At 37.9% G+C, this 15,796-nt stretch overlaps 1 protein-coding gene across 3 annotated transcripts in view; it reads right to left on the bottom strand.

Annotated features, from left to right (window-relative positions):
• Positions 1 to 575: 575 nt before the first annotated feature.
• Positions 576 to 15,796, bottom strand: part of slc26a6 (solute carrier family 26 member 6) — a 21,302-nt gene continuing 6,081 nt past the window's right edge. For all 3 annotated transcript variants that reach the window (XM_042221051.1, XM_042221050.1, XM_014338595.2), the window contains exons 9-20: positions 15,560 to 15,707; positions 15,363 to 15,476; positions 14,096 to 14,173; positions 13,407 to 13,502; positions 11,501 to 11,607; positions 11,009 to 11,078; positions 9,128 to 9,220; positions 6,558 to 6,680; positions 6,261 to 6,407; positions 5,975 to 6,029; positions 3,294 to 3,430; positions 576 to 1,220 (exon numbers count right to left, since the gene is read on the bottom strand). In XM_042221051.1, the coding sequence (XP_042076985.1) occupies positions 1,197 to 1,220; positions 3,294 to 3,430; positions 5,975 to 6,029; positions 6,261 to 6,407; positions 6,558 to 6,680; positions 9,128 to 9,220; positions 11,009 to 11,078; positions 11,501 to 11,607; positions 13,407 to 13,502; positions 14,096 to 14,173; positions 15,363 to 15,476; positions 15,560 to 15,707 (1,192 nt within the window). In that variant the 3' untranslated portion in view covers positions 576 to 1,196. The remainder of the gene's footprint in view (positions 1,221 to 3,293; positions 3,431 to 5,974; positions 6,030 to 6,260; positions 6,408 to 6,557; positions 6,681 to 9,127; positions 9,221 to 11,008; positions 11,079 to 11,500; positions 11,608 to 13,406; positions 13,503 to 14,095; positions 14,174 to 15,362; positions 15,477 to 15,559; positions 15,708 to 15,796) is intronic.

Raw genomic sequence — 15,796 nt, 5'->3', positions numbered from 1 at the left:
ATAGGAGGTTTGTTTTTATGCCAAAGAACAAAAAGGGCATTTTAATGGAAACCTTTATGGGAAAATGGACTGTTTTGTTACAGCTAAATATGATTCACTGTTTTCCTATTGCAATAAACAATGACTCATTATACCCAGTTTTGCTTAACAGCAGAGGCACATCTTTTTTGGGTGAAACACTGGATATAAATGTTTTTATTCTTCACTCACTTCGTGCAGACATGTATGCACACCCGTGACCAACAGCAGACATAGGCAGATCTAAGAGTGAAGACAGCTGGAATCTATTCAGTCACATGCCTTTCTTTTGACCATGCCTAACGTTAAAGAGTCAAAATATGATGAATGGTGTCTGTTTATATTTAAGCAGCCATCAGGCAGCCAGTCCCAGTTCAGAGAGAACAGAATATCCTACATCCACAACTGCGTCATCTGCCCAGACTGTTTCAAAAGCGTCGAGAGATTTCCTGTTGTTGTGACACAGAATGAAACGTCTTCCTTGGAGAAAAAAAATGTAATTAATACTGCCTCTGTTCAGAAGGGAAACAAACAAAAGCGACAGACAAAAAGTATCTTAAAATAATATTTATTTTTCCATGTAAGAACAAGAACACTGCCTTCATAAATAATCTATCATGGCAAGCATTTATGTAATGATTAACAGTAAAAAACTAAACAAAACACTAACACAACACAAACAAAACCAAAAAACACACGCAAGGTTCGTCTAAAAATTACACTGGAGAAAAACAATCTATACGTATTATTTGATTGACTGATTGATTGATTAGAGTCTATACGTCTATACACAGAGCACCATATAATATGCAGACCATTACCTATATGGATGCGCACATACTGGAAGGATAGTATACTTTTACAGATAATGTGAAATTAAATTAATCTAATGCACTTAAAGGTTTAAAAAAATTGCATATAATATTGATCAGAAAAGTGAAGCTTATTACAGTGACTTCTATTACATACAAACTCTTATAGCCATATAATCGTACACATATAACAGATAGCTGTGCATATGCATACACATGATGTGTATTGTGTTTGTTGTACTGTGTGTAAATGTCTCTGTGTTTGAGACAGAAGGTAGATTCAGTTCTGAAGCTCCATGGATAACTCCTCCAACAGACAGAGTGTCTGTCACTTCTTTATAATATCATATTGTTTCCTCCGTGGACTCAAAAATGTGTTGCAGCAGTCTCCTGTGAAATAAAACAGGAGTGATCAAATATAGAAGAAGCTCCACAATATTGTTATATTAATTTTTTCAGTTAAAGTTTACCTTAGAGAGAGTAACATGATAGATTTCAAATTAAGTGAACTGGAGATTCACCATGTTCTCCCTTTTTGAATTCAGGTGTTTTTAGTCCCATTGCCAAACCCTAGCCATGCAGTCTGTCACAAACATTTGTGAAAGACTGGGTTCTCCTAAAGCTCCTACTGAAATTGCACATAGTGCTGTAACAGTTTGCCACTGTTGCAAGACATGGGTCTAGATATTCAATGACCGGCTGTAAGTGGTGTTGTTGTCGAAAAGGGGAAGCATTTAGCTGTCACAACAACCCAGCCACAAAGTGGCAGACAATGTAAACTTATACGACAGGGTAGCAGAGTGCTGAATCACATAGTGAGTAAAAGTCTCCAACACTCTTCTGACTCAATAACTGCAGATCTCGAAGCCTGGCATTAACACCAGCACCAAGTCGTGCACAGGGAGCCTCTTTACACAGGTTTTCATGGCAAAGCAGTTTGTTATGTGCATTTGTCCGTGTAGTGTGGGAGATGCTTCCTATATTATCACCTTCCAAAAACCTCTCATCTGCACGTAAACCCACAGTATGGATCCACACTGGTATCAGTATATAGTACAGGCTGTTTATGTGGATTCAAAGGGAATTCTGCATGCACATGACTATGTGTGATTTTGTTTTGTGTTTGCTTTTTGTGTGTGTGAGACCAACGGTCGACTTTTACATCCCAGCATGTTTGTGTGTACTTGATCAGCTATCCCAGTTAGGATCACAATAAGGAACAACATTAGGGAAAGCTGCTGATGTTAGCATTCATCAGCCCATCAATATAATTCACAATGCTAGGTTAAGCTAATAGCAGTGGAAAATTAGACAGCTATATGTGAGCGTTTTTGTGTGAGCTTCCCACTTCTTCTGTGAAAGGGCTTTGCTTCTGTTAATTGTATTTTACACCCTGAATAGTCTTTGTTCCTTTGTCTTTCTACAGGAACAGAAACATTAAGACACGTAAACAATTAAATACCGAGGCAGACCAGGCAGAAACAAAAGCATACACGCCGAACAATTTGCGGACATGCATGGAAGCACAGGTGAATAAATGAGATTAGCTCACAGACGTACACACACGTATGCACACGCGTGCGTGCACACACACTGGCCTGGTGTAGGCAGAATATAATTTGCCTTCAGACAGAGACTGATGGTGTGTGGTGGGTGTGTGAAGCATTTCTGATACTTAAATGTATACATGAGGTGAAAAATTCTGGTGTTTTAAATTGAACTTTGAGTTAAACCACATAAAAATACATGTAGATACTCAAAAAATTTCAAAATAAAGAAAATGTTTGCCTTGTTTTTCCAACACCCATCTGCCTCAGGTTGTGCAGTCAATTTGAGGTGCAGGTCACACTACTTGGACATATTAAGGATCAATGAACCAATCCCGAAAAAACATTTTAATTATTGTCTATAAAGATTAGCTTAATGAATAATTTCCACACCACTGACTGCAAGTGAACTCAATCACTCCCCTAATATATTTAGCAATGAAGTAAGGTAATCAGGAATGTGGCTTCACATTTTCCACATGGTGATTACAGCAAGATGGAAACAAAGTCTTTAAAGTTAAACATTACAAGAAAACAAAGCATGCAAACATAGATATAACCGCTCCCACTGTTCAAAGCACGCTATAATAAGCACCTTCCGGCTCCTTCAACTTCTTATTTAATGGACAGATTTGAGAGTATGCCCATATAACTCATAGGAAGAAACATAGTAACATCAGCTTCCTGCAAATTTAGCCACCCACAAAAATCAAATTAGAGGTTGGGTGTTTGAGAAAGCAACAATGCTGTGCAGCTTAATGACTTGCAACAAATAAATATCAAAGAAAGTTTCCTGCTTTGGAGGTTTAAGTGCAAAGGATTTATCCTTTGCATTCTTCATCACTTTATATAATATCAAAGTGCATTTTGACATCCTCCATCATGTGCCATGATGTGTATGCTTGAGTGCTCATACCTTATATTCCATGCTTTGGCTCTGTACTATGGCAGACTGACAGTACAGAACGGCGTCGTGGACGGTGGTGAAGAGACAAGACTTTGTTACTTTGTCATTAAAGAAACCTGCGGTCTGCAGGTTATCCACCACACCGCCTAGACAGACACAGAGAGAGGCAGAGATGAAGACACAAAAAGAGACGTGCGAAGAAAGCTGGAGGAAGATGAAATGGGTAATTGAGCATGTCGGTGTAGGAAGAAAAGCAATAGAATAGAAACAAGAGATGGAGGCACAGAGTGGAGCATGGAGAGCAGAAAAAGAAACAAGGTCTTAAATGTGAAAAGGAGAGAACAGAGAAACAGGAAGGGCTGCTCTTGTATAAAATTCCTACCTGTGTAAATATTAACTAACAATAAACTTGTTATGAGCTCCACAATTTTCTTTGGCTTTCATTGTGCTCTTTCCTAGAGTTCACTTCCCCCCTCCTTCCGCGCCTTCCTGCTTGTGTCTTCCTTTCTTTATTTATGCGCGTTTATGTATACTTTGTCTGTCTTTCAGTGACTGAGGCTGTTTTCCTCATGGGACTTGCTGTATTTAAAATGTAATATACTCTACTATTTTTAATTCTTGTATTTGTTCATTGTTTTTATAGGAAACATTCAAATCATAGACAGGATCAAACATGGTGGTAGCTTCCAGGTCAGAAAAACGAAGCCACTGTGGAAGCGCCTAAAAGCTGCATTCTGTCTGAAGCCCACCAGATGGCGATAGCTGTGGTCGTAAAAAGACTTCTGGTCGTATAGAGGTCAATGGAAAAATGGCTTTCTGATGGGACCTTTGGGAACAATTTCCTGTCGAGTTTGTGGGCTTAGTCGCACTTTTTGGATCACAGCGAATCAAAAATAAAATCGTGGTTATATTAAATCTTGGTCATAGGCTAGCATGTTTCAGGACAGACGATTGTCTGTGGTAAGAAACCTCATGGGCTTACGACCTGTCAGTCAGGAGTCATTAGTCAATAAGCATGCAGTTTCACAGTCAGACTTGTCTTTCCTCATCACATCAGTAATTTTGCAATTATGATGCCTTTAATTTGAAAGAAACAGGAAAATATACCCCACAAAATGAAATAAATCTTCTTCTTTTTTCTTTTCTTTTTTAGTTCTGCTAGATGTGATCTATTATCCTCTTTGTCTAGGATTTCTATATCTGAAGTAAAATTCTCTGTGTTCACCTTTTATCACAAAGGCTCAGACATATATGGACTGGTTCTTATACAGCGTCATTCTGCAGAACTTTAGCGCTCAAAGCACTTTATACTCATTCACCCAGTTACACTAGGGTTTTTTTTATGCTTAAGTGTTTTCCATCTAACTTTCACACACATTCATACTCCAATAGATGCATTGAAGAGCAACTTGGGATTATCTTGCCCGAGGATATTTGGGATGAAGAGTGGAGCAGCCAGGGATCGAATCACCAACGCTCTGCTTAATAAATTACAGCCACCCTATTTCTCATTATGTTCATGATCATCCCAAATTCTGGTAATACAGAAATGGACATTACAAATGCAAGCTTTTAAATACATTTTAAATGTAATTTTATCAGGTAATATAGCCCATTATCTTAATTTGGAGAGTTTATATAAATTCACCATTGAGTGGTAAACCTATATTTACATGATCTATGCCACTTAATCAGGTTAGTTAATTGTTTTTATGAATGCCTGGATTGTTATTGCTGTGAATTATGAAATGAAATCATTTCTTCCCTTTCATAGAGGATGGAGCAATGTGTCATCTGCTAGAGGAAGTAATAAACGAAGCGTCTTTCCTTGGTATTTCCAAGAACTCAAACAGCTCTTATTAAGGCTGTCATACAAACACTTCCATGTCATTTCTTTCTCAGTTAAACTGAAACGTTCTAGAAAAAGCGAGGAAAAACAGAATTTGTTTTGGTCCTTAGAGCCATCCAGCCATTTGCCCTTTGCTTCCTGTCCTGTGTAATTCTTTTCCTTGCTTTTCCTTAGTTGTTTTCTTAAGTTCAAAGTTCACTTTAACACTTTCTGTTTTTGTCTTGTGTCCTTTTTGGTTTTGTCTAACTGCTAAGTCCCGAGCCTGTACTAAGTGCAGGCGCTGATCCTGTGAAATAAGATCCCCCACCTCCACACAGCCGGGTTCCAGAGAAATGTGTTTTGTCCACATACTGCAAGTAAGGCCTGAATTAGGAGGCTATTATGTCAAAAAATAAAAGCTGAGAGTAAAGGCTTTAAAACACATTAGTTAGACCAGATGTCATTTTAAAAATATGTGTTAGCTTGCCATGAATAGGGCTAATTACATAGTCTTCTGAAAAAAGAAAACATGTCAGGTACTTTATGCACTATAATATCAGCTAAAATAACATCTACTGTCATTGAACGCTTCAGATTGCATGTGGTCGAGTAGATCAGGACTGCATGTGTAAAAGTAAAAAGACATAAGAAGGGTAAGAGTAAAAAGTAATATTATTTGGGAGTATTTCTGTTCCACCTTAATGGTTTTCAGAAGGTGTTTTTAGATCACTACAAGGCAAAAAGACAAATGGGTTCTTAGAAAACTGCACAAGGAAAATTATATCTACCAAATCCTTATAAAGTCATAATAAAGTGTATTGCATTTATTTCCAGTGAGAGTGTTGAAAGTAACTGGACTTACTTTGGCAACCAGCAAGAAACACCTCCACTCCAATTTCTCCGTAGTCTCTCCGAATCTGAAACACACAAAAAAGCACAGAGTGAGGGACAAACTGCGAATGATCTCATTATTCTCATGATTCGATTCATAGAAATTTACCACCTGAGAGCTAAATTATAACAAAAGGGACAGAGGGATTGATTTTTGCAGTTTGCAGTTGTCTTCAGTTTTTTTAAGCATTTGAAAAAGATGTTACATTTCGCTCTTTTTGTATATATGCATGTAAATGTGACTGATCTGTCCTTACACTTCGTAGTGTCTTGACCCCCACGGTGTCCAGGAAGTTGACAGGGCCAAGGTCGAGAACAATGGCTCTTGGGAGTGAGGGGTCCCGCTCAGCATCTACTTCAATGACAGACACATGGTTCTGCTCCTCCATGTTTAGCTCCCTGTTCTGGGTAGATATTAATCAGTGACATTTAAGACGACCACAATCGAAGCTATAGGGTCTGGAATGCTGAAACAGGTATTTGTGGAAGAAAGCTCTTGCATTCGAATGTGAAATAAAGTCCTCTAAATCTGTCATCTCTTAGTTTGTCCTTACCACGTCCACCCCATTCTTCTTGAGCTCTTTTTTGACTCTCTTGGCTTCTTTTTTCTCGTGTCTCTGCTTTTTGGCTTCCAGTTTTTTCTTTGCTGACAGGAGCTTTGTAATGTCAAAGCCAGACTACAAAACAAAACAAAGAACAGTCAGATCAGTTACTTAATACCACTGCTAGTTACCCTGTCTGATAAAAAAAAAAAACTAAAACCTTTTGTTAAGCTGTAAACTTAAAGTGTTTGGTTGGTGTTTTAATAATGGGAAACTAACATTTCCCAGAAAAGACAGGACTAGGAGAACATGCTACACAAAAATCTTTTACTTCATATGACTTTGGAATCATCCAGTCATTTGTCTCCAGTTATTAGAGACGGGGTACACCCTAGAAAGTGAGTCAGCGTGTCACAGGGCTAACACAAGAAGAGACAAATTACCATTCACCTTTAGGTGATGCATTATGTTGGGTGCTTAAACTTTTGTGCAGGGATTCTCAGCCAGTTTGACCAGTTCAGTCAGTCCAGTTTCTGTTTAGCACCAACATAATCTAACCACTACAAACAACCAAGCAAGGTGTGGTGGACAGCAGCTTGAATGAAAGGAGTCACTGTTACAATACAATGACTGATTATTAGGAATGGTAATGGATTTCTTTCTTTTACTTGACTTACTTGTTGTAAGTCAAGTTCTTTGACTAAAAGAAGCGCGCTCATCCACACAGGTGTGCACACAGGTGTTTATTGTTCACACACACAAACAACACCTTTCTTGGCTGCTACCACAAAGCACATTGTGCGCCGTCGGTCCTGCGTGCTGCACAACTACTTTCAATATTTAGTATTTACTGTTATTTACACTTAGCTAGATTAATGCAATGGTGTTGTGTTTATTATGTTGCTCTCTTTATTTTTGCTTGTTTTGTCTTTTTTTCTCTCAACAGGTGGTCTTGGAGTTTTTTTTTCTTTTTGAGTGCCCTTTCTCAGTGTCCCTCTTCCCCTCTGTTTTTCTTTTCCTTCATCTTTCTTTCTCCCTTTTCTATCCCCCAGCCATGTCTGTCCCATATGTAACAACTGAAAATAAAATAAAACAAAATAAATAACAACAACAAAGGTCGATCAAATGGACCAATATGGCAAGGCCGTGATGATCCACTTGATAAAGTAAATCTGTTGGGTATCATTGTTGGCCTTCAGACAACAATTCTGACGCCTGAGGAGCCAAACGGGACAGGCAAAAAAAAAAAAAAAAAAGAACTTGTTGTGGAGAAAAAGACAAAATTGGGCATGCCTGATCCAACTTTATTTTTCATTTAAATTATGATCCTTTATATTTCTAGCAAATTGTAATTCGAATGCATGGCAAAGAATGTAACTTAGTGTGTACCTTAGTGTCATGCACTGCATTTTTATGAGGCTTGGTCTTTGCTATATATGACTTATTTTTACAGGAGTAAATTGTAACGTTCATGTTACGAGCCTGGCCCTAATTATAGTTCTAACATCAAGAGTAAAAGTGAGTAAAAAGTATATAAGGACATACTTTGGCTATTTCTTTCCCGTTGTTGTGTACTTTGATATATCAAGATTCTCAAAGTGGGCAGTGTAGTGTCCAGTGGTTAGGACTGTTAGCCTACAGAAATCAGGTCCTGGGCTTGATTGCTGGGGCTTTTCTGTGTGGAATTTTGTGCTGAATGACATCACTAGTTGGAGCCGTAACAATCCTGTAACAGCATGGCTCATGAGCTTCGTTAGTGCCGGTGAGGACACACAGGGAGTAATCGTACATTTCTCGAGAACGCGTCAGAACTGGTGTCACAAAAGCACCTGAGTCTGTCTCACCTTGCAAACAAACCTGCAGCCTCTGCCAGACTGCTCAGCAAGAGCTTATTTGTGCATGAAAGCAACCCTTTGACTTTGACATGCTGACATTTTAATGAATGAAACATTTCCATTATCTCCTTCTCTTATTCAGTGTCTGTGCCTTCCCTCTCCGCATCTTTTGTCATCCTATTTCCAACTTCCCTCTGTCTGTCTTCCCACTGACCCCAAAGCGGCGTGACAGAAGAGGAGGGGCAGGAAGAAAGCGTAGGAGCGAGTGGGATGGGGTGTTTTAAACAAAAGCTGAGCGGGGAAAAAAATGAGAGAAGAGAATGACATTGCGAACAATGTCTGTCACAGTTGTGATGTGTGAATTGGTGACAAGTCTGGTTGGCTATTAGTGTGTCAGAAATCATGTTTTTAAAAGAGGAGTTAATTGCACGGAAACGGCGACATGATGTGTTTGGCTGCTTCTTTTTCTCCGTGTGTGTGTAGCTGTGGTGTGCTGTTTCTGTGTATTCATTTAAATCTGAGCTTTTAGTATGTCATGCTGTGCTTTGTAAACTGATACTGTGTTTTGTTTTTGGCTTCATGGTCTTTTGGGGGTGAATGCACCCACATAAGTTAATTTGTGCTCTTTGTGAGAATTTAAGAGTGATGATGTTTTTAAAAGACATTTTCTTGTCACTTTGTAAAAAAAACTTTTTTTAGGATTAAGATTTGGTTTGAAGCTTCGGTTTAGGATATCTGTGTTCTCACCTTTGAGTTCAAGGCTTCCTGGTACATCTCAGCATTGGCAAAGTAGAGGGTGGCAGAGGAACGGAAGATCAAAATCCCTGGCACTCGCCTCACCTAAAATCGAATGGATTAAACAGGCTAATCAATCAAAACATTCCATTATGGCTTTAGTATGAAGTAAAAGTTACACCTGACCAATCAGATATATGGATTTTTGTTCATAATTTCATAGCAATTTATCTAATATCAATCTATCCATCCATCCATCCATGCCAGTGAATTCTCTCCAGTGTGTTCTGGGTCCTGAAGCTTGCCTAAAACACCTCACTTTACCATATGTCCTGAAGGCATCCCGGTCAGATGCCTAAACCATCTCAACTGGCTCATTTTAGTTAAGAAATTCCCCTAAATGTCGCAAAACCTCATCCCATGTCTAAGAAAGCTAATTTCCATGGCTTGGATCAGTGATCTCATTCTTTTGGTCACTACCCAGAGTTTGTCGCCATAGGTGAAGGTGTGAATGTAGCTTGTTTTAAATAGTCCGCTTAACCAAAACAGACTGGTACAACATCCAACACCGTTGGATGTTCTACCCTCTATCGTGAATGGAGTCCAGCTCCACCAGGAAATGGTCTGATTTGTTCGTGGTAATTCAGGCCAACCTCTCACTATTATTGTATGAGTACCAAATGTCCTGCATCCAAGGTTCGACTAATGGATGAAATCTTGTCTCCACTACCCCGGCGTAGAGCTTCCTAGGAAGGCTGTTTGTGATGCCCCTATAACTGCAGCATACCTCATTGTAAACTGGGCCTCCACCCCTGATCACCATCCACTGGGCATAAGCTACCAATGGTAATGGTAATTAATTAACTAAAAAACAGGAAGCATCTTAAATTTACATCCCAGCCAATGAGGAATTTGTAGTTTTTGTTAAACTGTCTTTGTGGAACTACAAAAACTAAAATGTTGTGAGAAAAAAGTTCATTGTTTCATCATTATTTCATCTGTTACATATCCATGCTTTCCTCATCAATGACCAAACCAAGTAAAATTCTGACAGAATAAAAACAACACTTATTAAGTAATTCACTTTTGAAAAATTATATTTAAAACTTGATAATACAACACTATTTAAAGTACAGAGATGTAATGTGATTAGAAAACGTATTTCATGGCCGACTGCTGGGACTTGCTAAACTGAAATTTTGAAATAATAATAAAAGAAGACATTTTATATAGTATCAGTGTAGCTGCCGTCATAGGCAACTCTCGCATTTAAGTTCATTTTATTAGATATGTAAGGTTGAAACAATTAGTAGTTGAAATATTAAGAAATAAATCAATAGTAATTTATGTTTTGTTCATAGTAAGATAAATAAAAGAGTGCCTTTTTTGGACCTCCCCACGATGTAAGGATTAAGGTTTTATTCCCTTTGAGTGAGGCCAATGAGGTAAATGTTTTCTTTTGTTTATTTTCATTGTATGTAAATATGCTAGTGTTGCGTGATATTCTAGTGCAATTACCGCAGTGTGAGGTGTAATGTGTATTTTATTGATTGTTTTGTTGGAATGTTTCGCCATATATAATGCTTAGGGGCTTTATTAAGAATATACATTTAAGTTTGTATTTCTTTTTAGTTCTGACGGCAATGTATCGGCTGTGGTTGGACATCATTACATGTTAAGGCATGTCGAAGAATCCTCCTGTCCGAAATAAATGTCAGTTAAAACACAAGGAACAAGTTGAGCTTTATTACGACTCGAGGGGAGTAACAATCAGTATGATATAAGAGTAACTACACTAAAAACGTGCTGTTCATTTCTGTACCAGTGCTCATTTTCCATTCCATTTTCAGTTGATTTAAAAAGCAAAAAAAAAAAAAAAAAGCAGTTCTGTACCTGATGGTATTCGTCCAGTGGCTTGTAAATGTCAGTTTCAGGGACCTGCCCTAGCATGGAATATTTAGGTCTGAAATAGTCACACACAGAAAACCTTAATTAACATTTTCTAATGCTTTAATCCATTAATAGGCCATTAATCAGCTTGAATTGTAGTGAGTTTTAATGTTCAACTGGACACTTCCCTATATATATATATACATATATATATAGATATATAGATATATAGATATAGATACATGCAGGCCATGTTTACAGAGGGAAGTGTATATAAGATAGTGCTGTGTATGGCTGTTTGGCAAGCTGAGGACCAAACCAGTCACAAAAAAAGCAGCTATTGTTTTCTTTTGGTGCACAAATTTTGTTTGCGTACTTGTAGTGAAGTTGTGCTGACATGAACACATGAACACATGGGTCAGGACAGACCATATGGTTGTGAAAAAACATAATTAATTGTGAATATATATATAACCCAACGCAAAGTGTGCCTACAGCTGTGTCCTGAAGATGACAGTAAGCAAGGAGAAACCAATGGATGCAGCCAGTCCTATGTCAGGGTTTAACAGCAAGGTGAGGATGAAGGTGGCCACCCAGACCAGCTGCAAAGAGAAACAGAGAGCATAAGGAATAGCTTACGCCTGTGTTCTGCTGTAAAAAAAAAAAAAAAGTGCCTTATTTGTCGCATACTGTACATTGTTTCCCTGCCTCTATTATATTTGAAAGACGTTAGTCTCGGTCTTTTTAACGCCCCCTACCTGTGAAGCCCAGAATAGATTTGATAGCATGAAAAAAAGAGGGCAACATTGCCAGAAACACTTTATAATATGGCCCCAGACCAAAGACGTCATTCGCTTAAAGTTAAATGAAATTTCAATGTTTCAGTTTTATTTGAAATTAAATGACCGATTATTAAAAAATTATATTTATTGTATTTTTTAAAATTATATTTAAATAATAAATGTAATTAAATAAATAAAAATGATTACTTCTAGTACTTTGTATAAGTATTTGAAATTATTTATACTACAATTAATCATGGTACTGCATAATTAATTTTAGGTACTGTTTAATTTCTTGATAATTTTACTGAAAAACAACAATACTTCCCCATTTTACACTGTACGTGCACATTACTTTGGAGGCAAGGCAAGGCAAGGCAAATTTATTTGTATAGCACAATTCAACAACAAGGTGATTCAAAGTGCTTTACAGAGACATTAGAAACAAAAACATAATATGACCCGGAGGACCCGGGTCATATTATGAAGAGGCTAAACCTCTAAATCTTGAGTATTTCACAGTAAAGGAGACACTTCTTTCCTTTACAGTCCTTTTAAAAGTTATGTTTGAACAGGGATTGTAGGAAAAAAATTAAGACTTGTCTCTATCATTATGAGGTGACATAGGTCTGAAAATTTTGACAGTTATTATTTTTTCTAGTAAATTGGTAAGGGAGAACAGTCGCTGTGACATTTATATTGGCAAAGTAAAGGGCCAGTGGAATAAAAGAAACTCTATCACACACATCACCATCACAGCATTGGTTGGATGTGAGATGGGGAAATATAATTAGTATTTCTGCAAATTTACAATGAAATTGCACAATTTTAAAAATTACTTACACTGTACTTTAATTTACTTATAGTATAATTATTTTTCTATATCCTGTAATAACCTGACTTGGTACCATCTCATTCTAGCGTGCCTACCTTTAAGTATTAGTAGATTATACTTATATAGTATTGCATAGTATTAAAACACATACATACAATATACAGTATTTGTAAATATAATTACATTGTAATTTGAAATAAAAAGTCATTGAAGTTTTTTCTGCATTTTCCTCCCTGTGGTGAAATGTCGCTATCTTTCTTGTTCAAGTCCACTTTTCTATCATTGGCCATTCTACCTGTGTCAATGCCACTGGGCTCTGCGCTGTTGGTTTTTATTTCACACAAGCCTGTCTGCCTGCATACTTGCAAAGACCTACATAAACGTTCCACAGTGAATGGGGGACTATTTTGAGGAAGCAAACATATGATTGTTATTAGCAGGTCACATGTTGTACATGTACACATGTTGGCAGAAAACTGTCATTAATTTTATGGGCATTATTTGCTTAACAGTTTTTTTTTTTTTTTTTTTTTTAGCTAATTCCAAGGAAATTAGCTGAAACATATGAAGCCAGGATTATTTCTTATATGGAGTTGCTCATCCAGGTAGTTTGTATTCCAAATCATTTCTATAAAATGGCACTGTGAAGCAGGATAGTACTTAATCTAAAAGTCAGCAGGTAAGGAAGACATGCAGTATATGCAGTACAAGATATGCTATGTCAACACAGTAAAATACCTTTGCTGCATTAACCACTTCCTTGTGGCCTTTTTAGTGCACTCACCATATCCACTCTGTTGGTTTTCCACAAAGCAGGGATGTCCAAGAACTGCTTCATCATGCTATGGAGGTTGACATGGATGATGGCAGCCAAGACCGCCTGCAAAATCAGGGAAACGGTTTAAGTGGAAACGTTTCTCGAAACAGTCGAAACGAGTTTCATTAGCCTCTCACTGAAGTACTGTTTAATAGTAGTTATTAGATCATGCTCAGTCCATGTTTGGGCTTAAAAAAACTATTTTCTAAAAGTAGCTGATAACTTTAGCCTGAGGCAGAAGAAATACCCGTTTGTGCATTTTGACAACATAACCTCAGCTGTTGTTTTTTACCTAAGGCTAAGAGATTAGCATGTGTATGCTTATGATTGCGCGCGCGCGCACACACACACACACACACAAAACCCCGTTCAGCTATCTTAGTGAGGACCTTCATTGACATAATGGTTTCCCTAGCCCCTTACCATAACCATTAAAAATGAATGCCTAACCCTTACCCTAAACCTAACCATAACCTAATTGTAACCCTGACACTAAAACCACATTTTGAGCCTCAAAAAGGCCTTCAAACTTGTGAGGACCGGTGAGTGTGTCCTTACAAGTGACTGTTGGTTCTCACAAGTATAGTAGAATGCAGATTTCGGTCCTCACAAGGATAGTTAGACAGGAACACACACACACACGCACACACATCTACCTTGGGCAGATCTTCAAAGAGTGATCCAATCCACAATGTGATAAAAAGGATCACTACTGCTGACAGAGCCCCAGCAACCTGGGGAAATATGCACACAGTTAATGGCAGTGAGATCGGCGAAACAGTTGCTTGATGTCAGGATCATTAGTTTGAATATGATTATAAAGCGAACTCACATCGATTGAACCCTCTCCTCTCCTCGATAGCCCATGGCTGATTAATGGTGTTGTCAGACTAAATCAGTTTAGCCTTTCAGTAAATTTGTACTTGTGTAGGTGGAGTTTGATGATGTGAAAAAAAATCTATTCCCTAAGTGTTTTTTAATCATGCACTGTATCAGAGTAACGTTAATTATGATGTGTGGTTCATTGCATTTAACCTTTGTGATCTTTGTTTTTCGCTAGAGGCAGAGTGAAGTGCAGGGATGAGAATGTTTATGCTTTCAATGATCTCATGAAGCATCCCTTTAGAGCTTAAATATGGCAAAGCATTAAACGTCATTAGCGTTCAAATATCAAAGATAGCAGAACAAAGATGGGAAAAGCGGCAAATGTTACAGAAGACAAATAAAGAAAACCGTTCTATCTTTATTGGCTTTACTAAATCAGTTGAAGGCTATGGCAAGGGAACAGAGTTTCATGATATTTTGTGGTTTGTTTAGGGCAAAATATCAGATTCATACATTACAGAGTTTGTGGTATAATGTGTGGAGCTAAAATAGTTGGTTCTGGGTTGATTTATGTGGGGCAAAGGTCTCCCAAGTAAGAGATTTTGATCTCTAGAAAAGAGATCAAACAGTCTAAAAGATCATTTCAAATTGTTTTTTCTCACTTAGAGCTACATGTAGAATCCACCAAAAGTAAGTCAGTGCATCTGACGTCACATGGGATTTGAGCTCCTAATATTGGCTTCTTCAGATGAGAGTCATCTACAACAACATTTTTCCCTGTTATACATTTTTCATACTGTTTTATACTGCTCATTGATTTGGTTTGTAAACAAGACTCCTGTCATGGCCTAGATTTTCTAAAAGGTGAACATTGAACCAAAAGGAGGTGCAAGAGTGTTTTTTTTAGATCAATTGAGTTGCAAGATGCTGGATAATTATCCTGGGGTTGTTTTTTAATTTCAAACACACCAAAAACAGGTTCCATATCCCAGCTTTAAACCTCTTTTGGTGCTTGCTGGTTAGGGTGTATTCTTTAACATGGATACTAGGATTGATAGGTGAGAAAACAAGAGAAAGTTTTTTGAAGTCTCTACTGACCTGAGTTTTGCCCCCTGCACTTTCCTGAACCATAGTGCGAGACATGGAGCAGCTGACAGTAAAACACTGAAAAATTCCTCCAATGGAGTTACTCAGACCCAGAGCAACTAGTTCCTAAAACATGAAACACACTTTTTATTTACAGTCAGTGTACTAAAGTATCGCTTCATGTTTGTGTCCACCTATAATCATCCTACCTGGTTGCTGTCAACCTTGTATCCATATTTTAGGGCAAAGATTCGTCCCAGAGAGATGGCAATGCCGTAGCCAACCACAGACAGAGCAAAGCCATCACCAATCACTTGACCAAAGACAGAGGTGTCTGGGAAAACAGGTGGCTGGAGACTGATATACAGGAAGAGACAAGAGTGAAGAAAAGCTTTACTTTTCAAGTGTGTGTGTGTGTGTGTGTGTGTGTGTGTGTGTGTGTGTGT

This window comes from Haplochromis burtoni, unplaced genomic scaffold (assembly GCF_018398535.1).
Source record: "Haplochromis burtoni strain Fernald_Lab_line unplaced genomic scaffold, NCSU_Asbu1 Contig_60, whole genome shotgun sequence".
NCBI classification, from domain to species: domain Eukaryota; kingdom Metazoa; phylum Chordata; class Actinopteri; order Cichliformes; family Cichlidae; genus Haplochromis; species Haplochromis burtoni.
Note: the sequence above shows the minus strand (reverse complement) of the source record. Positions and strands in the feature narration are given on the sequence as shown.